This window comes from Lipotes vexillifer, unplaced genomic scaffold, assembly GCF_000442215.2.
Source record: "Lipotes vexillifer unplaced genomic scaffold, Lipotes_vexillifer_v1.1 scaffold229, whole genome shotgun sequence".
Taxonomy (NCBI): Eukaryota; Metazoa; Chordata; class Mammalia; order Artiodactyla; family Lipotidae; genus Lipotes; species Lipotes vexillifer.
In genome coordinates this window covers 258052-284434 of record NW_006771155.1, presented here as the reverse complement: position 1 = coordinate 284434, position 26383 = coordinate 258052, and the positions used below count along the sequence as shown (strand labels likewise).

Sequence of the window (26383 nt, the reverse complement as noted above, 5' to 3'; positions counted from 1 at the left end):
GTACAATATTTTTGGTGAAAATTTAACCATATATTGCCAGTTCATATTAAAACAGTCCTGCTTATTTTCAACACGAAGTTTCCCTTGGAGTATCGACATATTTAGACTAAGAAATATTCATGTGTGAGTGTGGGCAGTTTTTAAAGGACTTAACAAGGTATTTTTATGAAGTTATTTTAGTAAGCTACACAAAAACATTGGTTGACTTTGAATCATATTAAGTAGAGAAGCGTACACCAAACAGTATGAAATAATAATCTGCCTAAATTTCCCCCTGAAATCTACACCTGTATAGCCAAACCTATATCTGCCTGCTTGTCACTTTTATGTCAAATTCAGAACTTCAGTGTTTAAGAGTTAAAGCTTTATTTTCTCCATCACTGACCTTCTCTTACATTTCTTGGTAGTGTGATAGCACGGCTGCTTTGTTGGTTAATTACTTCAGCAAACGTGTTGAGCCCCGGCACCATGCTAGCCGCTGTGCTGGGCGCTGTCATACATGGTGAGCACAGCAGATGTGGTCCTGACGCACAGCCTGACAGTAGGTGGCGAATAAATAGTATGTAATTATGCTTTGCGTTAGGTGCGACGAAGGAAACAACCTGGGGGCTGTCGTCAGTCATTGGAGGGCAGAGGAGCTTCTACCGCAGGGGTCAGGGACGGCTCCTCTAAAGCTTGTCGTTGCAGCTGAGGGCCCCCAGCTACCCAGCTGCTCAAGCTTGGGAGTCTCCCCGATCTTGCCTCTTACCTCCCGTCCTGTCCCTGTCAGTCCTGCCTTCTGAGTCGCTCTCGCGTGTGGCCCCTCTTCACCCTCTCAGGCCTCTCCCTGGGCCAGGCCGTCAGCACCTCTTGCATTGATAGGAGTTACCAGAACAGTGTTCCGGTGGCGCTGCATCACCTGCTCCCGCCTCGCTCGTTCCGCTGCCCCCTCTCTCTTGCTGCTGCTCTGCTGCACCCCGTACGCTGAGGGAACCTAAGCCTCGTAGCGATGATACGCTTCCAGCTTCTGTGCCTTCGCCTGTCCGTCGTTTCTGTCTGGCCGGCTCCTGTTGCTCGCTCCCGGGTCAGGGTCTCCGGGGAGCTTCTCTTCCTCCCTACTCCCCTCTCAGGTGGAGTTAGGTATGCCTTCCTCAGAGCACTTCGCACACCGCGTGGTAATGGTCATTGCATTGGTATGTTTTGGACGTGGCACATTTTGTTCTTATTTTATGTTCACGTTAGAGTGCTTACTGCTTAGAGCATTAGTGCTTGGGTCTTGGTCCCTGTGAGAATTTCATGAGAGCTCTGGGCCTTTCCCTTGAGTGATGCGTGTACACGCACGATTATGTGCGGCGTTGGTCCAGCCACGACTCAGGTAAGAATCCCTGATCCAGGGCGTCTCTTTCCCCCGTAGGCTTTGGCCGTCTGTCACTGCTGCTGTCCCTTCCATTTTTCTTCCTGTTTTGATGCTGGCATTTCCTTCCTGTCTTTGCTTTTTCACCCTGCATAGTTCCAGCTTTGGTGTTTTTTAATAGGCTTATTCCCACCTCTGCCCTTCCAGTTCCTGTGCTCACATCACCAGCGCCCATCCTCTCAGATTAATGTTACTTAGTTCCTGGATCATTGAAAGTTTTTCTTTCCCTCCCTGCTTCTGATGGTAAATTGGGAAAGTTCTTAGTTAACATCCTGTGCATACTTATCACCGTGTAATTGATATTTTTATTGAGAGGCAACAGAGAGCTCTTATGAAATGTATCAGGCTTGCATATCTAAGGAGGACCGACCTATGCTTTGTGAAAAAATTATAGTAATATGGATATTTCCCAAGTTCCCAGTGTAACAGAAGTGAATAACATAATAGTTTGTCAGCTTTGTCTATAGATGTGAGTTATTTTCAGACCAAGGCAAAACTTTCAGACATTATCTTTTAGACATTAGTGAGAAAATAATGCTATGTTTATCTCTCATACAAGAAAGAATTTTTTTTTTCTAATTAAAGTACATTGAGAAAATAGCTGAGGTAAATAGTTAGAAATAAATTCTGAATTGAGAATATTTTTTCCTGTATGTCTGTGTATTGTGTGTGTGTGTGTTTTAATTGAAGTAAAATTGACTGCTTTGTCGTTTTCATACAGTTCTCACTAATGGATGATTGCTGTAGGCACAAACTCATTTTGATTAAATTTATTTGACTATAGAAGGCTAGAGCAATGAGAAAGTGCTTCCTCAGTTCCACCTGGAAGAATTTTAAGATAACATTTAACTTGAGCACAGTGACTTTTGCCTTCCTAGGGTTTGATGATAAAGCTGTGTTGCTGTTTTTTACATCAGCTGACTAATAGATCTAGTTTGTCCAGAGCCCAGTTTGCCATCTGATAATATGTTTAGTGAAGCAACATATTGAATTCTTTATGCCACATTAAGGCCAGTTCTATGCATAGTGCCACTTACTTTTAAGTAATTTATTAAATACAGTCACTGCATTTGTTCTACCTACTTATTTTCACATCCTGACAAAGTAGGTTAGTATCTTAAATAATTTTCAGACTATCCTGTTCTAAAATGACAGCAAAGTAAACAGTTCCTTTTTTGTGGTATTTATAGCATCGTATCACTTGGTTTGACCAGGAAGTCATAAATCATTTTTCCAGTGCTGATTTGTAGCGTTCATGTGGAAGTTTAATTTGATTTTACCTTATGGCTGCTATTCCTTGAGAAGACCAAGTGGTTTTTTGTTTTTGTTTTTGTTTTTTTGCGGTACGCGGGTCTCTCACTGTTGCGGCCTCTCCCATTTGCAGAGCACAGGCTCTGGACGCACAGGCTCAGCGACCATGGCTCACGGGCCCAGCCACTCCGTGGCATGTGGGATCTTCTCAGACCGGGGCATGAACCCGTGTCCCCTGCATCGGCAGGTGGACTCCCAACTACTGCACCACCAGGGAAGCCCAGACCAAGTGTTTAATTACAAAAATAACTGAAAAAAACTTTACAGAAGTATTAGGAAATTATGTTCTTAAGGTAGTCTAGAACTAACCGTATTACACACTGTGACTGATCTTTTCTTTTAAGCTAATATTTAGAGTACCAGATCATTTTGATTTAGCCCTATGTAAGAATTTGGACTTCACTGTCTGTATGAATGATCTATAAACAGTAATACCTCTGTTCCGTATCATAGGGTCAAGAGAAATATGGATTATTAAATGTAACAAAAATTACTGAAAATGGGAAAAAGGTTCGGTAAGTACACAGATCATTAATGTTCTCACGTTTCATCTGATTGATATAAATAAAAACTGAATATAATTATATTCTAGTAGAAGTGATTAACAGGTTCAAAGAATTTCAAATGTGTTTTCTGATATGATGGATATAAGATTGTCAGGAAGTAGAGGAAAATTTTTCTTTGTCTTGACCTATTTCTAAAGGTGAGATTAAATTCAGAGGTGATAAGGCGGAGGATTCTGAGCAGGCATTAGCTTTATTAAAATTTTTTTCAATAAGTAATAAATGCACATGGCAAAATACAAACATACACAAAACATGTAGTCAAAAGTCAGTCACCAGCCATCAGTTTCCCTCCCCAGAGGTAACCAGTTATGTCTAGTGAGATGTACTGTCTTCCTCCAGAGATAGAAAATAGATATATTTACATGAGCATAGATTAATTTTTTTTAACACAGTCTTTTAACAGTTTATCTTGGAGATGGTGCTATTTCATTGCATGTACAGCTGACACATAGTTTTTAACTGCTGCCTAGTTGTATGGCTGCATCATAGTTTATTTAACTGTTATTTATTTGCAGGTATGTCTATTGGTAGACATTTAGGATGTTTCCATTTTTTGCTATTACAAACAGTATTATCCTCAATGTCTTGCACGGTTCATTTTGCAAGTATGTAGATATGCCTGTAGAACATATTTTATGAAAGTGGAATTGCTAGGCCATATGCAGTTGGACATTTTCATACAATTCCAAATTGTGCCCTAAGGCCCTCAGTCAGTTCCAACCTCAGGAGCCTTGGATTTCTCCATGCCTTTGCCCATTCAGTATGTTGTCAAACTCTTTGATCTTTGCTAATAGAGATTTGAGAGAAAATGGTGTTTTTACTTGGGGTAGAGTACCACAGGCCATTTATATTTCTTTTTTGTTGTTGTCCTCGAATTATCAGTTTATACCCTTTGTCTCTTTTTCTGTTGGGTGGTTGGTTTTTTTTGGTTAATAAATTAAGGAAATTAACTCTTTGTAAGGTAAGTTCCATTTTCCCCAGTTTTAAAAAACCGCTGAAATGCTAGGGTTTTATAGCCAAAGTGAGATCAGTATGTTGTTTAAGAAAGAGTTTAAAATTTACATGTAGTTGAGTTTTTTAGATTTGCTTTAATTGAACTGTCTTTGTCAGATTTTGGTACTTGGAAGTTTTTCTTTTAAGTGCTTTGAAATAGCTTTACAAATACTGCAATTACCTGTTCCTGAAGCTGTTCCTTGGTAGAAGTCATGTGAATTGGATCTTTTTTTCTTTTCTCCCTTTTGGGCATATGTAGTGCAGGTAGGTCTTTGGCCACTTTCCCTGTTTTCATTGCTGTCATTTTTCCTGTGATAATTAGTTTTTTAGATTTTCTACTTATTTTGGAATGCTTTTTGGAATACTTTTCCTAAGAATATCATCCATTTCATTATATTCAAATTTATTTATATAGAGCTGAGCACAGTGGTGTTTTAATTTCCTGTATTTTAGTGTTTATCAAACATTTTGTTCTGAGGACCTCTTTAAACTCTTAAAAAATTATTGGTTAGTGCAAAGAACTTTTGTCTATATAGTTTATCTAGAATTATTTACTGTAAGAAATTAAAACTGAGAAATTTTAAGAATCTCTATTAACTCTTTTAAAACTAATAACCTGTTACATGTTAACATGAATAACATCTTTTATGAAGAAAACCCCCTGTATTTTCTCATGCAGAAAACTTCCATGAGAAGCGTGGCATTGTTTTATGTTTTCAGAGATCTTTACTATTTGGCTTAATGGAAGACACCTGGATTCTCATCTCTGCTTGCAGTCAGTCTGTTGCAACATATTGTTTTGGTTGAAGTATATAAAGAAAATGCTCCTTTACATAGATAAAGTTGGAAAAGGGAGGAATATTTTAATAGCCTTCTCAGATAATTGTGCGTATTTTTCTGCTACACCAAAATGCCAAAAGTGTTAGTTGCAATGAAGATTCTGAAAAACTATCCTTGAACTTTCAGTACTCAGTTACATTAAAATCCATGGGCCTGTGTTGCATTGTGAATGAATCTTTACCTATGCATAATTTTGTAGCATCTTGTAGGTCATTTGGAAAATACTGGTTTACTAAGTTTGCCGATTTTTCAAATGTTGGCACATTTTATTTTATAATATCAAAGAATCATAAATCAGTAATATCATCATCAAAGTCACTAAGTTTTGGAATATTATCAGCCTCACAGTGGCAGATGTGCCAAGTTTTCCAAAATTCTGCTTTTTTCTGTTTGAAAGCTTTGCTGTTGTGAACATATGCTATCATTTATTTTCCTTGAAATGAAAGGCTCACTTCATTTATTTTTGAGATAATGTCTACCTGCCAAGTAGTCAAGTCTAAATAATCAGTGTATCCGTCAGTTGTTTGTTCAGGAAGAAGTTGGTTCCATGAAAAGGTGTGACTAATTCTACCTGCAACTCAATATTTGGATACTGTCATTCATTCAGTATCCAAATATTCAATATTTGTTCTGAGATGGACATTCTACAGTTTTTTTGATTTTGAAAATTAAACTCAAAAAGTTTATTTAAAGTGGAAATACATATATATATATATTTTTTTAAAGCATAGAGAAGTTAGATATTGTCTAAAGAAATATAAGATGGAATATAAAATAAATTTACCAATGAAAATAAATCCTTCCAAAATATCTGGAGGTCCACACAGAACAAAATAATAAAATAAAATGAAAATATAATAAAATGATGACAGAACAGGTACCAAACATATGTGTCGTATCAGTATAAATAAATGTAAATGCACTATATTCATCCGTTGAAAGAAAAAGGTGCTCAGACTGAAACACGAAGCAAAACCCAATTCAATATTACATGCAAAAGAGACATCTGAAAAATGATTCAGAAAAGTTAAAACAAATAAAAATGCATATCAAAGGCACAAAAAGTAAAGCAGGAATAGGGATCTTAATAGCAGACAGGTTCAACTCAGGGGGAAGGCACTAAGCATCTTTAAAATGATGAAGCACTGTGGATCAATCCACAGTGAAGATCTCATCATTAGAAATAGCCATCCACTGAGTAAGTAGTGTTAATGACCATAAGCAAAGCAACAGGAAATAAAAGGAAAAATAGAGATTCAGTAGGAGTAAACTTTATTTCACTTTTCAAGTTCAAGTGGACATAAAAAGTCATAAAATAATCAAGTAGGTCTAATTGGGAGATATTAAATTCTACATTCTGAATATGGAGAATAAACCTTCTTTTGAGTGCCTATAAAGTTTTCACAAAACTGGCCATATGTTTGGCTGTAAGGTGAGCCTTAATAAATTCCTGTGGAAGATACGTTTGACGTTCGTTTTAGCCTGCCGGCAATTAAACTGCCTTATAACGTAAACACTGGTTACCTCTGGAGAGGCGGTTGAAGGAGAAGAAATGGGGCCTTTTTCTGTATACATTTCTACGTTCAGAGTTTTGATATAGTATGTGTGTTGATTTTGTAATTTAGGAAAGATTTTTTAAAAGCCTCATTTTAGTAATAGTAACCTTAGTTATCAACCAGCATGTAATTTATACGATCTATCGCTTACCTGGTGTAGCCTTATTAAGGGAAGGAAGATAACTAAGAGATATAAAACAATCTGTATCTACAGAGAATTAGGTAAGATGAGCATGTTTGTCGAATTTTTAATTGTGAATAAGAATTCTTGCCAAATGCAGTGTTCAGTTCATGTGACTCTAAATTAGTGCCCTTGATCACAAATGTGCTGGATTACCCCCGTGTGCACATAGTTAGGTGTGTAGTTATTCTGATAACTTAACATCTCTCATTGACTTCATTAGTTTTGGGACCATAAAATGATTGTAATTTCCATTAGAATTATATCCCCAATAAAAACAATTAGAATGTTAGTATGACTGTAAATTGTGGACAACATTGATAACAGCTAAGTAGGTTTTACGTTTTTAAATTTGGTGGGAAAAACTGGATATGGAGCTTTAATTGGCCGTCTTTATCATTACAGAAAGAACTGGTTGTCTTCTTGGGCCGTGTTGCAGGGTTCGTCTTTACTGTTTACCAAAACTCAAGGAAGCAGCACAAGTTGGGCAAGTATTTCTTTTCTTTGGAGGCTTTTCTACATTTAAATTACGTGGATGGTGTTGCACCTGAACTTCACAAAGTATTCCAGAGTCCTCCAAGCTACCGCTAGCTTGCAAATAAGAGTAAATGAGGTTTTCTTAGTTAAAGATGCATTTTGACTCACAAGAGAAAGAAGAGGGCTACTTAGAAAAGTCTGACTCATATTGTTAAAACCAACCAATTATATTTTATGCATTGAACTGAAAAGGTGACCTTACTACTTGGGCATTAGAGAACAGATATATTTCTTGGTCTGTTTTCAGGATGCCAAAGCTTTCCTGTGTCTGTGACTTGGCTCTTTCAGATATTTAGTCAGAAAATAAAAAGTCATGTGACAAGCCCCACCTTGAATTGTGATCTGACCCTTGGATACTAGTCAGGTTTCCACGTCTATATATGATATCAGCCAGCTTTGAGAAGAAAAAGAAATGTCACCATTACTTCTGGGACTTTGAAGCTTTTTGTATATTTGAGTGTTTACTATTGTTACTCCTTGGTTATTTGTAATACAAATACCAAAAATTGTAATTTGTGACATATCATAATAGCTAACATTTTTTGAATGCTGAAAATGTATTAGGTACTGTTCTAAGTGTAAAGGATGGTATATATATTATCCTCTTAACTCTGGGAGAGTACTGTTTATCATTCCCTCTCCCCCTGTTGGAGATGAGGAAATGAAGTATAAAACAGTTCAGTGCCTCGCCCAAGGTCTTATAGCTACTAAGTGACAGATCTGGGTACCATTTTGGCTCCAGAGTCCATGCTCTGGGTATTTCCAAAAAGGTTTTAAAATGAAATTCATCTAATGCTTTTAGTCTGCTTTATATCCTGCCTTAACCAGTATTTCTTACAATTACGGAGTTGATTTAAAATTAACAGGACCTATTGACTTTACATTTGATAAAAGAGAAATCCATTTGTAAAATTCAAGCAAATTTTAGTCGTCTACATTTACAGTGCAGCCATGTAACATTGTTCTGAGCCAGGAGTGCCACAGAGCATATTAGTCCTCAAATACTCTGATATGGCAACCCCCCAAATCTGCTGGATTGAGCATGAATATGAACTTTCTGGAATGTTTCTTCTCTTTTGCTTCACTGATGCTTTGATTTACTCTCTGGTCAGCCAGTACAGTGGAACTGACCTGTGATATGCTTTCCAGATGAAAAGACTGAAATTTTTGTTTGACTTGTCTTAAAGTAAATTGATAATTATTTCTCCTTTTTCCCCTGAGGTGAAGCATATGGTACTTTTTTGTTTATATTAATGCATTTCTAGAAGAAGATGCAGTTATTTCTTCTTCCTACTTGTGGCTCAACTTTTGTCTCTTTTTTTTTTTTTTTTTTTTGCGGCGAGCAGGGGCCACTCTTCATTGTGGTGCGCGGGCCTCTCACCGTCATGGCCTCTCCCGTTGTGGAGCACAGGCTCCGGGCGCGCAGGCTCAGCGGCCATGGCTCACGGGCCCAGCCGCTCTGCGGCACGTGGGATCCTCCCGGACCGGGGCACGAACCCGTGTCCCCTGAATGGGCAGGCGGACTCTCAACCACTGCGTCACCAGGGAAGCCCGTGGCTCAACTTTTATTTGAAACTGAGTGAAGTGAATGAAAGAAAAGGAATGGAGAAGCAATTAGAGATTAAAATAATAAAAAAGTTGCTGAAGAAAGCTGGATAATGGTCATTTATTTGATAATTACTGACCCCTAAAGATTGAAGGTTGTGGTATATACAGATAAAGCAAGTACATAGATCACTGTGGTAAGTGAGGTATCATTGAGGTAGGCAGATATGTATGTGATTTAAAGAAAATGAAATTAAAAAAAAAATTGAAGATGTTAAGTGAATACCCTGGCACAGAACCATTAGTACAGTCTGGTTGCATTTTATGAAGGTCTCTTGAGGACCTTACATAATTCAGAACTCATGATTAAAACTAATGCCGACAGAGGGTGTGGGGTATTTCTGTTTATCAGCTAAAGTTGTGTTATAGCATTACCATGTGGTAATAGCAGAAGCGTAGCTTAAAATTCACTGAGCTAGCCAATTTTGAAATTGGAGAATTCCTAATGGAGTTTTAACTTTAGAGATTCACTCTTTGAATTTTTGCCTTTAAATGAAATTTTATTAATATGTTGTTAATAATACAGTACATTATGGTAATCATTTCAGGTTGGTATAATTAAATAAAATATAGTCACACGGTGTTTTATAGTCTTAAAAACTAAACAGATATGATAAGATGTTTGGTTATACGGTCAATTCTTAATTTTTATTTTATGGCTAATTAAAAAATCTCAAACTGCCTTGCTTTTTCTTCCCATATGTAACACATATTAAGGGAACGAAAACTAATTTAAGTGGCCTAAGTAAAATCTAGTAAGATTATTCAAATAAAAAGTGTGTTAAGTATGTGTAATATATTTTGGCATATACAACACTCATGAATATTAAAAATTGATGAAATATGCAAGATGCGTCTTAATTAACTCAGTAATTAGGATTGTTCAAAAAGGGTTTGAAAGAATCCTAGCTTTGTTTCCCTGCTCGGACACCAGCTAGATCTTTCGTAGGTAAAATGTTATCCTGTTTATACAGTGAAATCACGCCTAACCTGAGGCTAACACATAAGCCCAAAGGGCAAAAATCACCTGTAGTGAAAATTTCCCTTGAGTGTCTCTCAGGAAGATGCTGTGAGAAGTCAGTCTCTCGCAGAGCCAGTTTTTTCCTTTGATGTTAGAAGAGATTGCTCTTCCTTCAGTTGGGTTCAGGTGGTTTGTTCCAGGGCCGTGCTGGAGAAGTATGGTTCTTTACAGATTCGTTTCACACTTGGTGCAGAAACCTATACCGAGATCCACTGGAAGAAATAGCCAGTTCAAATCTTACAGTTTACTCCAGGGCGTATACTCATCGATGGGATGCTGAGTAAAATCATCCATACTATTTGAAGCTCTGTTTTTAGAAAACCATTCATGCTTTGTGTTTATTTTTGGTTTCATGGGTAGTAAAAACTGAGTAAATGAAATGTGTATATGCCACACGCAGCTCCACTGTAAGATAAGTTTACACCAATGCTGTATCATCCAGAAGCCACCGAGCCTTTGCTTCTCCTCGGGATAGGTAGACGTCACTTGTTTCCCGGAAAATATTAGTTATCTCCCGGGTTGTTGTATCAGTAACTTAAATTATACTTTCCCTTTTCTCACTTCCTTTACCTCATTTGTTGAGCAGACATAAAAGCCTGCTCTGTTCTGGGCCTGGTGTTAGGCTTGGGGGTTCAGAAGTGAGTAACATGACCCCCGTCTTCAGAGCTTAACACTGTAACGGGGACCAGCACGTGCAGAGTCACAAGACGACACGACATACACTGTGTTCATTGCAGATTTAAATACTCATATTCCTTGGGTATTTCAAAAGTCACCCCACAGATATTGGTAGTTGTTCAAATTCATTTATACGATGCTTTCAAATTTCTAAAAATAGTGGCTTCTTTGGACCAGATAATACTTTGTTGTGGGGACTGTCTTATGCATTGGGGGTTTTAGCAGGTAACAGCGGCCCCCCACCTCCAACTGAAAGCGTCTCCAGACATTGCCAGGTGTTCCCAAGTGGCAGAATCGCCTCTGGCTGAGATCCAGTGTCCTAGAGGAAGGGGAGGGCAAGCTGGGTGGCAGGGCCTCTCCCGAGAGAGGACGCAGACAGGGACCAGAGGACAAGGCCCGCAGGCCATAGGAGGGGCTCAGGGACTCCTCTCCATTCCCCCAAGGCTTCCATTGTGAGTAAACGGGAGAACAGGTTAGCTTCAAGCAAGTTGTATAAAGCATATTCATCTTAAAAATAAAACATGAATTTATAGAATAAATTCAGAAGTCAGAAAATACTCTGAGATCAGTTCTAGGGCCTTTGAAAAATATTTTGGAGATGCAGCTTGGCCTGTGTGTTACCTGCTTACGGAGTCCTGTTTTTGTCCTCTCTGGTTCCGTTATGGTTTTCTCTTGTACGTCATTTTGCCATTGTGCACTGTAATGACATCGTCATTTTCTTCCCTTTTCCCATCAAGTCATTCTGCCGGCAGGGCTCAGTCTCTGAGCTCCTGCTCTCGCTGCTTTCTTCTTGGACAAACTCTGTCAGCCGCCGGCCTGCTGTCGCATATGTAAAATCTGCTCCTGTGTCCGCTGTCACTGTATGTGTTCTTGTTGCATGCCCTTTGCCACGGTAGTTCTGTTTTCTTTGCCATGAATGCATTGGAGCGATGATTACACTAGAGAAAAGCAGGACTAGATTTTGAGAAATAATGGATAGCAAACCCAAAATTTTGCCAACCACATTGAAGCATTTTTATAGCATTCCATGTCATGTGATTGTATTGATATTTGTATTTGGTTGCTATAACTTACTTGGTTGGCTACTTATATCTTACCTTATAGCCAACTATCTACAGAGCATGTCATGATGACAAGTTAAATTAAGTTGATTTCTATCATTTTGTTAAATGTGTCCATTTAAGTTTTGTGACTTTTGAGATATATCAAATTTGCTCAGAAAGTTATCTATGCCCATCATAGCTTTATGATTAATTACATGTCTTTTGAATGACAAAAGGTACTAAGGAAGGCAGAGGCTTTGTAGAATTGTTGAAATTTTTGTTGTGAATTTTATTATGATACCACTAATAAAATTCCATGAAATACCCTAAATTTTGTTTTGATCCCACTAATAAATTCCATATAATATCCTAAGTTTTGTTTAGTTATAACAAGTATATTATTTAAGTCCACACTGAAGAGATGAAGTAAACGGGAACGGATGAAGTCAAACCATTTTTTAAATGTGAAGCTACGAGGTAGTCATTAATATTATGAATAGCGGTAAAGTCATCACAGGATTGGGGCTAAGATCCATTTCCAACGACAAACATAATTTGAAAATATTTTAGCAAATGAAATTTCCTGTAACAAATCCTTATGACCTTAAAGATTACAATTCATCAGCCCTTAAAGATTTTAAACCCCCCAAACCCTACACTAACATAGGAATGCTATTTTCTATTCTCAGTTAACAGACTAAACAGAAATTTAAGTTACGATGGCAAGATACAGAGTAGGTCTATATTTAACATACATTTTCTGATATTTTCTAATCTTTTCCTTATCTGGTTAACAAAATACAGTCGTTAAGTGCTGCTGCTTCTCAAACCACCCATGTCAGCTGTTTTCCTCTTCTGTTCATGGTTCCTCATTAAATTGCTGAGGCTTTAGAGCACCTGGCTCTAGTTTTTATTTCTAACAAAGGCTGAATAGAACAACATGGGGCTTAGGATGTTGTTTTTACAAGTTATTGTTAATTGTTGACAACATAAATAGTTGATAAGAAAAGAACCCTTGAAAGCACAAAATCAGGTTTAGAGAATATTTATTAGGTGGAAAAGAACTTGTTTTTCTGCCAGATATTATTTATACGTATATAAGAATATCGCCTTTTGAACACATCATTTTACCTAGTCATAGATAGTTTAGAATAAATTCCAAAAAATAGAATTGCTAAGCCAAAGGATACATGTGTTTATAAATTTGTAAATGTCGTATGAGCACTTTTTCTTCTCTAGGAGTTCTAATCTATATCCTACTTGCAAATGAGGGCCTGTTACTCTGTAGCCTCACCAGTGCAGTTTTTCATCAAACTTCTTTTGTTGTTTTTGCACTAATGGTTGAAAAAGATTTTCCTATGGCTTTATTTTGTATTTTTCTTACAATGATGGAGGTTGAGCCATTTTGTTTTCTTTTCTATGAACTATATATAATCATGTCTTACATTTTTCAGTTTAAAGTAGGAATTGTTATTTTATAATACAAAAAGAGAAGAGGAATTTGAGGTGACCACCTTTTTGATTTATTGTTAACAATATAAAATTGGCCTTATTCTTTTTGGATACACACGTGTACATGAATATAACATAAAGGTTTTTTCCTTTTCTCTAAAACAAAGTTTGGGAGTAATCAGTCCAAACCAGAGTTCACGGTGGACCTTAAGGGGGCAACGATTGAGATGGCTTCAAAGGATAAATCCAGCAAAAAGAATGTATTTGAGGTAATAAATTATTCTCTCAGTATAATCCACATTCTTAACCATAGTAACTTCATGTTCTGTTTTGAGTTATTTCGGGAAATGGTCTTTCAGTGTGACTAGTTAAGGCAAAGTTAGTCATTAAGTTACTTTGTATCATAATTTAAGGAAAAAAGCTGGTGTAAAGATCTGGCTTCATTTGCATAAGTCACTGGATCTCCGAAGATGTATTGCAAGCCTTTGTTCCACAAGTCGTGCCTTTCCCCAGCAACAATAAAAGGGTGTGGTTCTCTTTGCCTACCAAATCTAATATTAAAAAACAAATTAAAACCTTCCTATTTGTCATTAAAAGCCCTCCGCGGTCATGCATGATCGTGTATCAGTTACTTATTGCTGCCTAACAGACCATCCCCAAACTTAGTAGCCTGAGGAGAGAACCGTTTTGCTTGTTCGGTTTGGCCTGTGCGGAGCTGAATGGTTCTTCTGGTCCCACCCGGGACCAGTCACCTGGCTTCAGTCATCCAGTGGCCTGACTGGGGCTGGACGGTCTAGTTCCCCCCTCCGGGTTGGTGCCAGCTGTTGGCTGGGCCCCCGGTCACCGTCTCTCCTCCTGAAGGAGGTGACCCCAGGCTTCTTTACATGTCAGGGTTCCAGGGGAGCCAGAGTGGGAGCCGCAAGGCTTCTTGGGGACCGGATGTAAGAGTCAAACAGCAGTGTGTTCTGTGGCTTAAAGCATGGTCCCCCTGCTGGTGGAGGGGCAGCAACACTGCACAGGGCTGCATATGCAGAGGGCAGGGGGCAGAGGGCGCTCGGACCGTCTTTGCAAAGAATCTCCCCTGTCTCAGGGCTTTCCTACTTGTCGTCTAGGCAGATTAGAACAGTTGATATTTCCTAAGTGGAACCCGGGTTTTCCTGTCTTGATGGTTTTCACTCCTGATGGATCTGGCTTTAATACCAACGGCTGCTAGTGTCTCCTTGTCAAATGTTCCCTCTCTTCCAAGACCCACAAGAAACATTACCACAGCACAGATGCTGCTGCTTTATGCTTTTAACGTAGCACTTGTTCTCATGTACGTGGAGCTTTCATCATCTGTAAATTATTCCCCCGCTAGATCATTAAAAACATTTTCTTTTCAAGCGAAGAGACTGCATGTTTTTCCTTGTCTTTACAAAGTGAGACCCCCTAACAGAGTATCTTGGCCCACTCTCTAGAAGAAATGCAGGAAAGGAAGTCACTGTTACCTGGGGTAGCCTTGTTTCATTCCAGAATGAGGAAGGTCCCATGGTCAGATAAATTTGGGAAACAGTATATATTTTATTCCTCTGTTAGGAAGTCACGGTGCACCCTGCAAGAGCAAAACTCCGAGAAGTCTTGAAGGATAGAGTCTTGTTTAGCTCTTTTCAATCCAGCACTTCCCAAATTAACATCACATAATGAGTTCTTTATTTTTTTTGAGGAATGCCTTTTAAAACATTACTTCAGGAGTTGTTTGAGGAATATATCTCAGAATGTTGTTTGGGAAACATTGCCATATGTTCCTCTAGGAAAAAGAAAACCAGACACTTAGCAAACAGAAAAGAGAAGGAATGATTTCTATAAATACCTCAAAATTCTTCCTCAGTCAGGTGTGAGAAACTTTGAACCCAGGAGATCATAAATAAATGGGTTATTGCGTTCTTGTAGAATCATATATCGTGTCCTTACGTTAGTTAGTTCATGATTTTACAATTTAGTGATGTTTCTGTCCAGAAGGCTTGTGATGTTTATTGTCTGTGCCCTCTCTTTGTACCAAGTCATTATAATTTCCTGTTAAATAGTCAATATTGAAAGTCTAACTCTTGTATATTCTCTTTCTATATAGATTTTTTTTAACCAGAGAGAGAAATTCTCAAATTTATGTTAAAATATTATAGATTTTATTTCTTAACAAATTATGTTTCAATTCTCATTTAAAATGCACAGCATAGGTACTTGAACTTATTTTTTAATGATAAAGTATTCTAGATTCCAGCAACTTTTATGTTGTTTGTGTGACGGAGTTTGGGATCCTAAATTATTAGATTTTCATTGAGAATTTACTGTGAGAAAAACGTCATGTTTTGTAAAATTATCCAGCTGGTATTCTTTTATACTAAAATAAAAGATAATTCCATCACTGTGGAGTACCGTAACCTTTCCACTATTAATATGATATATGGCATCCAGTCTTCTGGTGGTTTTGTAGACTTCGAATTAAATGTATTTATTTACTTCACTGAAAGCACTAACCATGCTTTTTTTTTTTTTCCTTCTTATCGCTAAAGCTGAAAACCCGTCAAGGAACAGAACTGCTGATTCAGTCTGATAATGATGCTGTTATCAATGAGTGGTTTAAAGTTCTTAGTAGCACTATCAGTAATCAGGTATGTGTTTGACTCAGGTAAATTTTTTTTTTAACTTTAGAGCTGTTTCTCTTGTTTTGTTTTTTTGGCTTTCTAACTGGTTATTATATATCTACTTTCCAATTTATATTAAAAAAGTACTTTTTAAAAATACATATTTTGACAGAGGTAGGAAAGATAGTGATTAGTTTAGCAATTCGCAGGGGCTGATGGGTGATTTAACATTGTCGTTTATAGGATTTTGCCACCAGTAGATTTCACATAACTTTTTTTTTTTTTTTTGCGTTTCGTGGGCCTCTCACTGTCGCGGCCTCTCCTGTTGCGGAGTACAGGCTCCGGACGCGCAGGCTCAGCGGCCATGGCTCACGGGCCCAGCCGCTCCGTGGCATGTGGGATCTTCCTGGACCGGGGCACGAACCCGTGTCCCCTGCATCGGCAGACGGACTCTCAACCACTGCGCCACCAGGGAAGCCCTCACATAACTTTCACATGAGGCATTGGTTCAAAAAGAAAATAGCTCAGGAGGTAGGGACGGTCTAACTGTGCCTAGTATGTAGTATTTATTCATGGAGTGAATGCTTTGGAAATCATCCTATTTGGTGGAAACAGATCCTGAGCAAAATGGTGAGATGCATGACGCTGTCGTCTTGTCATCTGTACTTTTTCTTTCCTAGTGACCTTTCTACTCAGAGTACCCTCATGTTCCTGGAAACTTTCTTCTCGTGTATTACAACCAAAAAGAACCTCGCATTTATATTCTGAAGCTGTGTTTGTAAGAGCAGTAATAAACAACTAGAAGCTGTACTTTCTTAGACTGTACTCTTACCCCCTCACCGTATGGGGGACATGATTCCTGATTAAGGATCATGTATCAGTGACAGAAGTGAAATGAAAGTGAATACTTACAAGAGTATGTAATACAGGTTTTAAACTAAATGGAGACAAAAAAAAGTTTGGGAATCACTGGCTTTAGTAGAGATGGAGATGTCTTTCAGAGACTTTATAGGTGATGCTTCATTATTAATAAGGTTTGTGATTGTATCAAGGTGTTCTCCTTCTGTGAGTCTCAGTTTTTCTACTTAAAAAAAAAAAGAGAGAGATTGCACTGGATTGTCTCCAAGTATCCTTTTAAGCTCCAGAATTTTATGATTCACCCAGAGTTCACGTCACCCACATTGGGGATTGGAGTATTCTTTAACTCTTCCGCCTCCACCTTTTACCTCTTCTAGCAAATTATCTACCAATCTAGATGTGAATTCTTCCTTTGCACTTTGTAATACTGTGTGATATTTCTGAACCTTGTCCCTTTCTTTCCATTTATTCCTGAAACCATGGACAGGCCTTTAAATGTTGATATTAAGAGTAACCTCCTACACAGTTTTCCTTATTTCATCTCATCCCCCACCAATGCACTGTTAATGCCACTACTGTATGAAACTTCCTGATGTCACTTTTATAATCCTCCCCTGCACAGAAACCTTACGTGACTCCTGTTAGAATTCAACAACCTGAGCCCAATCTTTTCAAATGCACCTTCTACTCTACCCAGTACAGGCTTGCAGGTCTAGTCACTGTAATGTGCTCACTACCCCTTGAAAGCAAGGGTGGCTGCGTCCATCTCACACACATGTGAGTGCCTTACGCACTGGGGTATAGCAGCGTGCAACCAGATGCTGCACCTAATGCATGGAGCTTACAATCAAAGACAGAAGATTACTGAGGACAGACAACTGAACAGTTAATATAATGAACATATAAAAACTCTGATTAAGTAGGGGCTAATCTAGTGTAGGGATCAAGGGAGGCCTTGCAGAGAAAGTGGCATTTTTAATTAAGGCCTAAGGGTTCAGGGAATAAGCCAACTGAAAAGAGAGGAACATATAATTGACTCTAAAAATTTTAAATGTGTACTGTTTACAAAGTGGCAAAAGATACTGAGGGCAAAGAGATGGGCAAGATTACAAAACTTTATTAAGAGACATTGACAGAAACTTAGATGAGAAGTATGTCCATGGATTAAAAAATTCAATTATGTAGAGATATAATATTCTTCCAAATGGCTTATAAATTTGTAGGTTTGAGATTTTTGAATCTCATTCAAAATCCCAGTAGGTTTTCTGGTGGAACTTGACAAACTTATTCTAAAATTCATATAGAAATGCAAAGGGCTAAGAATCTGCAAGACACCTTTGAAGAAGACTTGCTGTAGCGTATGTCAGGACCTTATAAAGCTGTGTATCCATAATGGGATAGATATACAGACCTGTGGAACAGAATAAAGAGCCTGGAGACAGACCCACGTACCTTTGGACACTCTGTGCCAGGTAGAGCATGTGCTGGGTCAGCTGGATGTCTGAGAAGAATTGGAGCCTTTCCTTACACTGTGCACAAAAATAAACTCTGGGTGGAGAGAGGACCTCAGAGTAAAAGGCAGAGCAGTGTTTTTAGCTTTGAGAATTCAGTCCGCTTTTTAACTTGTAAAAGTGACCGTAGTTAGGCTGTAAATGAGTTCTAGGTTTTCTTTCGATTCCTGATATCCGTAGGTGTGTGAGTAATGAGTAATGTCAATTAACTGTTGACACAAAGTGCAATTTTAAAAGATTATTGGTGTGAAGCAATTAAGGTACCATTGCTAGTTAGTTTTATCTGTCCTATTATCAACAATGTACCATCATCCTGTTCTATCACCACAGATTATATAGCCCAACCTTTTAACTGTTATTACTTGTCACTTGATCAAAATGAGGCAAGATAGCATCACCATCAGTACAAGCGCATTATCCTTGTGAACTATCAGTAATTTTTTCTTTATCGAAATTCAGTTAATGCCATCAATGCGGGTGGGGGGAAGAGTATTTTTAAAGATTTATCAAATATCTAAATCATATATATTAATTGGTTCCCTAAAATCATTTGGAAGAGTTGATTACTGATCATTCTGAGAATTACATCTAAAGTAATAGCAAAAGTAATATGTGTTTGGAAAATCTCTAACCAACAGACAGTAGAACCCGATGAAGCGATTGAGGAGGACATACCAGATTCACCAGGAATAGAAAAGCACGATAAAGAAAAGGACCATAAGGATCTGAAGAAATCGCGTTGTAAGTTTTCTTTCCCGGTGTTGCTAGTGGTTTGAGTGAGCTTATTCTCTTAGCAAAGGTTTACAGTAAATATATGAAAGCTGAGTGGACTCTCCAGTGTTGCAAGACTTGTAAGATTCAGGAGTTGCAGTCTCAGTGGTTCAGTGTTTTCTCTCCTCGTTAACTCAATCTTTTTTTTTTTTTTTTTGCGGTACTCGGGCCTCTCACTGTTGTGGCCTCTCCGGTTGCAGAGCACAGGCTCCGGATGCGCAGGCTCAGTGGCCACAGCTCATGGGCCCAGCCGCTCCGTGGCACGTGGGATCTTCCCGGACCGGGGCACGAACCCGCGTCCTCTGCATCGGCAGGCGGACTCTTAACCACTGCGCCACCAGGGAAGCCCAACTCATCATCACTTTTCAGCCTAATCGTATGCACCCTGATGGCATCATATTAATTTTAAGATATTATGATACCCTTTCAAGAGAAAAAAATGCGCACAGCAGAATGCGCTTGTGTGGAGGCCTCTAGGAAGCTGAACTTTATTGATTGGAAAATATATAATTACTGTTTAAGATTCTAGATAGACCCTTAGACATTAAGAAGTCAGAAGTCACGGGATATGTACCATAGTTCCCTACTGGATGCCAGGCAGCCGCCTCTAGACTGGGGTATGTCTGTGCATTTCATCTCCAGACCACATATTATGTGTACAGGACCAGAGAAACGCCAGAAGTTGTAAGGATTTCATTTTCTTTCCTTTTTTTTTTTTTTTTTTTTGCCACTCCATGCTGCATGCAGCATCTTAGATGGAACCCGTGCCCCCTGCAGTGGAAGCACGGGAGTCCTAACTAGGGGGCCGCCAGGGAAGTCCCAAGGATTGCATTTTCTAACACAGGCCTCTTGTGAATTATGTGCTTTAGGCCATTACCCGTGACTTGAACCTGCTTAAATCTATTTGAACAAATCCACATTTAACTGAGAAATTTTTGGTCTTCACATTAACTGAATGATTAGAAAATCAGTTCTCCTTTTTTTCTCCCACATTCTTATGAAGTTTAGGCCTATCACTGACACCGTCACTGTGTAATAGTGTAAACCACGAAACTTCTGTTGTTTTAATTCTTTACTAATATATTGTTTGTGCTCTCAACTTTCTTCAAATATGGTTATTTTCAAGAAATTTACTTTCTGAATTTTTACTGTTGTAACCCAGAGAGAAATCAGGTCTGCAGGCAATGTGGAAATCCAGGTGGTCCCATCCTTAGCTCGGAGTAGAGATAATTATGATGAGTCTTAGCGTGAAGTACAAATAATTGTGATGGATATTTATACATATATATCCCCTGACTCCTAGTTCAGTGAGTATGGGGAAGGGTAGGGATTTTGTTTATGTTTTATGGGTTGGTTACTTTATTTTTTGCTGGTCATTTTACCATCTAAACCTGATGGAGAGTCCAAGACTATATCATCTGTGAAATAATGAATATAAATTAGAATGACTTACAAATGTCTTGGCACATATACTAAAGAAGGCATAGTTTGTGGTCAGTGTTTAGTGATAAAAATGAAATGTTTCATTTGGTTTGTCACTTTGAAATTGTGTTAGTTTTTGATTCTTCATGTGTTACTCTTAAACCGTATTAAAGTTAGAAAAACTGAATTTATATACTGTGATTTTTTATATATGAGATTAATATGTTTTGAGTACTAGGTGGAAAGATTTTCATCAAAAAGCCTTTATTTTATAAAATGCTTAATATCTATCTGTCTTAAGCCACAAAAGTATCTAGCATAGATTCTTCAGAACAGAAAAAAACCAAGAAAAACTTAAAGAAATTTCTTAGACGACGCCCCACTTTGCAAGCTGTTCGTGAAAAAGGTTATATTAAAGGTAGGTAGAAGTGATGTTTATAGTAATGAACTTTGGCCCAAATCGGAAATAAGACATTTTACATTAAAAGCTGAAAATTTTCCAAACAGTAAAAATGTCTCATTCTTTATTCATAAAGTTATCAGGTTCAGTGATTAAAATACATTTGAGTAATTAAAATTGATTTTTTAATGCACATGAAGAGTTTATTTTAACTAAAGCATCGAACAGATATAAATACCAAATTAGCTTTTTAGAAACCCTGTACCAGAGGAGCTACGTGAATGTGATGGGATGGTGTGGCAGATTTTCAGAATGACAGATGTTTAGTTTTGAGATGCACAGATCAGAAGAAATTTCAAGTAATCACTAGCTGTAGAAAGAAAAAATAATGTACAATTTTATTCTCGATTGTTTGCCTTCAGTTCTCATTTAAGGTAATTTTTAAATTAGGATAAAGTGTTTTTTTCTAACTAATTTTTACATTTTATTTTCATGTATAAGAACCGTAATATACTAACAGAATTTTTTCTTAATAGGAAAGTATTCTTTAGAATCACATACACTTGTATATATATACCTTTAGTTTTTACAAGCATGTTTAATTCCAAAGATAAAATTTTCTAACACATGACTCAAAACAGAGACATTTGTTCATAATAAAACTGTAGGAAAAGGTAACATAATTTATACCATATATATTAGAGCTGTCTTTGATTATGAAGTTTCTAACAAAGACCATTGCAGAAACATCTGTTATGCAAAGCATCTAGATTAAAATACACAAATGAGTTTCATTAAAAAGCTATTTAAAACTTCTAGGAAGAGTTCAGCTAATTAAGTGATTCAGATTAGCAGCCTTAAAGAGTTAAGGGTAAGCAGGCACCCCCAGATAATGCACGTGAATTTAGCATGTTGAGCTTAGAACCTTCAAAAAAGCCTCACAAATAAATGGATAGAAACTGCTGCTCATTCTTCGTCAGACCATTTCAATGAGAAATACAAACTTGCCACTTTCTGGTGGTGTTCATCCACTTCAAATACTGTATTTTATTTGTTTTCCTGAATATTTAGCACTAATGTGGAATTTCAAAACTGTTGGGTTGAAAGATTACTAGAACAGACTTTGATATATTTTGTGAAATCAGATGTTGGCACACAATGGGCATGTTTTTTTTTTTGTTTTTTTGAATTTTATTTTATTTTTTTATACAGCAGGTTCTTATTAGTTATCCATTTTATACATATTAGGGTATATATGTCAATCCCAATCTGATGGGCATGTGTTGTTTTGGGGTTTTTTTGCGGTTCGCGGGCCTCTCACTGCTGTGGCCTCTCCCGTTGCGGAGCGCAGGCTCAGCGGCCATGGCTCATGGGCCCAGCCGCTCCACTGCATGTGGGATCCTCCCAGACCGGGGCACGAACCCGCGTCCCCTGCATCGGCAGGCAGACTCCCAACCACTGCGCCACCAGGGAAGCCCAGATGGGCATGTTTTAATAGTTTAAAAAATATTTGAGTATTTGCTAAGTGGTGGACTTGAGCCTCAGTGCTGGGAATACCTGTTGGCATTCAAGAATGAGAGGGTCGGGCTTCCCTGGTGGCGCAGTGGTTAAGAATCTGCCTGCCAATGCAGACAACACAGGTTCGAGCCCTGGTCTGGGAAAATCCCACATGCCATGGAGCAACTGGGCCCGTGAGCCACAATTACTGAGCCTGCGCGTCTGGAGCCTGTGCTCCGCAACAACAGAGGCCGCGATAGTGAGAGGCCTGCGCACCGCGATGAAGAGTGACCCCCACTTGCCACAACTAGAGAAAGCCCATGCACAGAAATGAAGACCCAACACAGCCATAAATAAATAAATAAATACATTGTGTATTATTTAAAAAAAAAAAAAAAAAAAAAAAGAATGAGAGGGTCCCTGCCCGCATGAAACTTCTATAAAGATGAGAGACAGACAAGGTAATTTAGAATAATGGTGACTTACGTGAAGAATCTGACATAGTGATAAAACAGAGAGTGACTGGAATTGGGCTACCTTAGGATGGTCAGAGGGTTCTTAAAAGGAGGTGGCATTTTAGCTGAGACCAGGAGTGGTGAGAAGGAGCTCCGTTTGGGGGAAGGTTGATCTCTGCACAGGAGGGGAAGGTAAGAAGGGAACAAGGCAGGAATGAAGGAGGGTGTTCTTGCAGCTTGGAGTCAGAAGAGGTAGGCGAGTGCAGATCAGATAGGCGTGCGTTGTGGTGAAAGTGTCTGCATGCAGGGGTATCTTCTGTTGCACTGTGAATCATTTAGCCATTTTGTGAACTAAAGTTTAGCAAGGTGACTCATTTCTTGAAATCTCTTTCAGATCAGGTATTTGGAGCCAATCTTGCTAATCTGTGTCAGAGAGAGAATGGCACCGTGCCAAAATTTGTGAAATTGTGCATTGAACATGTTGAGCAATATGGTAAGAAAATGAATTTTTTTTTAAAGTTAAGCACACCACCCATTGTTTTGCCATCAGAATCCCTAGGATTTTTATGATTTTGAGTGTTGCAACCAAAAGTTCTTTATAGTCGTAAGTTGTCAAGAAAAGCATCTTTTTTGCAAAAAACCATTTTTTTTGCATTGTTTCAAATTAAGGCCTTTGCAGTCATCTATTGCATGTTCAGTACTTAGGGTTGATTCAGCATATGGTATTCCTTGAAGCCACTGGGAGTTGTTGGCATTTGCTTAAAATGGACGTGGTGATTGTGAAACTGTATTTATTAAGAAATGATCCAGCAGTATAAGAGACAGGAGGAGATAGTGTTTACTTACTAAGGGGAAGTTTCTTCTGTTTATAATAAAAATGAGATGACATTCCCAAACTGCTAAATCAACTCTGAAGTGTGCAAATAGACAAATCCTCTTTATGTCATTTCCTGTACTTCTGAAGACTTAAACTAATTTCTGTTTTGGTTAATTTTAACATGTTTATAATATTTATACTAGCTTTTAAAATAACAGTATCTTGACTGCAGTCCCATTAACTTATATCAGTATATCATCAAAAATATCTTGTGTAATTAAAATATTTGCATAAAATGTAATTTCTGCTAGTCACAGGTCTCTGACTCTCAGCCTGACAATAGAGATGCCATGCTACTTGGCTTTACTAGAAGTTAAGTGAGTAGCACATTAGATAATGTTAAGTGTGTGCATCATTATCATTTAATGAATGTATGAATTTTGGGGCTTCATTTTGTGAATTTCAAATGATTCTGTTTCACCTATAAAAAAAGTTAATAACTATCAAATTATCAGTTGTTATAGAACCATTGTTTTAGTTGCTGGCTTGTATTGTTTATTTATTACAAGCACTTAACAGGACAAGCAGTTTGATTGAGAGAGCACCTTAATATGTACATTTACACTCTCAAATGACGTGCCAGGAAACGGGTGGGCTGATTTTATTTACTGCCTTCCTTTACTTTTTGAATTATCTTCAGGTGTTTGCCGAAGTTCATCTTAAATTGCTAGTATTTCAAGTTTGAGATGATTTCCTTGAGATGGTAATCCACAGTCTACATGATAAAGTAGACTTGTTGCTGTTTACCAGACAATTCAGAGTGAATCTCCACCCCTCTCTCACTGCCAAGCATCTATAAAAAGCCATTTAGAGGAAGAGAGTAATTTTATTTTAGGCTAATGTTAATAAGTAAGAATTCTAAAACATGAAAGCATCTTTAGAAGAAGCCAACAAGAATTTTAAACATAAAATTATTGTTATTTGTCTCTTAGGGTTGGATGTTGATGGGATTTATAGAGTTAGTGGCAACCTTGCAGTGATCCAGAAGCTGAGGTTTACAGTCAATCATGGTAAGATCATATATTGTTATATACAGAATAAATAATTCATGACTGTTAGAAGTGGTTTAAAATAATTTCAGAAACTTTCCCGTTCCTACTGTTTTCCAGATGAGAAATTGGACTTGAAGGATAGTAAATGGGAAGATATTCATGTCATCACTGGAGCACTGAAAATGTTTTTTCGAGAATTACCAGAACCTCTCTTTACATTTAATCATTTTAATGATTTTGTTAATGCAATTAGTAAGTATGTAATTAATTCCACTCAGTTTTTTCCCTATATGTTGAAAACCCTCTGGAGCTGCTACAACACTGATATTTTAAACCAGTTTTTTCAAAGGATTGTTTTACTCCAGAAATTTTAAATGTAACCACCAGGTGTCACTGTGTATTACCAAATACCAGGTTCCAAAATAATGTCACTGCTTTCAGTTTCATACAAAATCTCCAGTCATTGTCTTTTTTCAGAACAAGAACCAAGACAGCGTGTCTCTGCTGTGAAGGATCTAATCAAACAGTTGCCAAAGCCAAATCAGGACACAATGCAGACTCTGTTTAGACATCTCAAAAGGTAAGAGTCTCACCACAAAAGAGAAGGAGTAATTAGGGGGAAAAAGAAGGTCGGAGAAGTGCACAGGTATGAGATGTGGTGTAGGACTCCGGGGGCCAGGGCCATGCAGACCTAGGTTCAGAGCCCCGCTGTGCTGCTCTTGTGTTTGTAACATGAGAAAGATGACTTCTCTGAGCCCCAGTTCCTCGTAGGTAAAACAGTTTGGTATAAAGAATACACTGAAGTAGATTTCATATGTGAAGCATTTATATAATGCCTAGCACGTAGTAAGCGTTCAGAAATTGTTGCTAAGTTAGTTATGATGAAGATGAGATTGGTTAAGTGAGGAATATTCAGTTACCTTGAAGTCAAGGTAATTAGGTCTAAGTTACTACATAGTCACTCTGAAACTTCTGATAGAACACGAGATTACTAAAATAAGTGATCACAGTATGAGAGATTTTTTAAAAAAATAGCACAAAATGAGTAAAATGCAAAGTTTAATCTCTGTGCCCTAATGATATTTCCCCCGTCACCCTAGCGGAGGAATCATTGTTACCTGCATTGTAATAGGTATTCAAGTCTATGTCTTATTTTTACAACTAAGCTGAAATATCACACATTTAAAGTTTGTGAGAATATGTATACCTTTCAGCTGTGTTTATGCAAAAGAAAGCTTTATGTGCTATTCAGACTGAATTCTATTTGGTTAAATAGTTTATATGTACCTTAGGAAAATGAGCATTTATTTCTCTTTTCTAAATGCAAGCTGTTTATAATATTTTTTGAAGAATTTCCCCTATTTAAAAATTTTCTCTTTTAACAATTTTTGTTTTTCCTCTTAGAGTTATAGAAAACGGAGAAAAAAACAGAATGACGTATCAGAGTATAGCAATTGTGTTCGGTCCTACTCTGTTAAAGCCAGAGAAGGAGACTGGCAACATAGCAGTTCATACCGTCTACCAGAATCAGATTGTAGAGTTAATTCTTCTCGAGATAAATTCCATCTTCGGACGTTGACTCTTACTGAAGACAACCTGTGGAATAGAAGCCGGATTTCATCAGATTCCAAGTCCTTATACCTGATGTATTTTATGTTTGGACCAAGCAGTGACTCTTTGATTTTGCACTTTTCTGAGGGATCGGAAGGGAATGGGAGAGTCCAGATGTGTGATAGGCCCTCATATTTGCTGCTTTGTTGCAAGTTGATAGAACTGTGTGTACATTTGAATTAATTTTATCCT

General features: G+C 37.8%; 1 protein-coding gene across 6 annotated transcripts in view; it reads left to right on the top strand.

The window, feature by feature from the left end:
- ARHGAP12 (Rho GTPase activating protein 12) overlaps positions 1–26159 on the top strand; it is a 94048-nt gene extending 67889 nt beyond the window's left edge. For all 6 annotated transcript variants that reach the window (XM_007446554.1, XM_007446552.1, XM_007446553.1 and 3 more), the window contains 11 exons: positions 3158–3219; positions 7246–7327; positions 13344–13445; positions 15726–15824; positions 18805–18907; positions 20661–20777; positions 23106–23204; positions 24521–24598; positions 24698–24832; positions 25058–25160; positions 25985–26159. In XM_007446554.1, coding sequence (XP_007446616.1) covers positions 3158–3219; positions 7246–7327; positions 13344–13445; positions 15726–15824; positions 18805–18907; positions 20661–20777; positions 23106–23204; positions 24521–24598; positions 24698–24832; positions 25058–25160; positions 25985–26159 — 1155 coding nt within the window. The remainder of the gene's footprint in view (positions 1–3157; positions 3220–7245; positions 7328–13343; positions 13446–15725; positions 15825–18804; positions 18908–20660; positions 20778–23105; positions 23205–24520; positions 24599–24697; positions 24833–25057; positions 25161–25984) is intronic.
- The last annotated feature ends 224 nt before the right edge of the window (positions 26160–26383 follow it).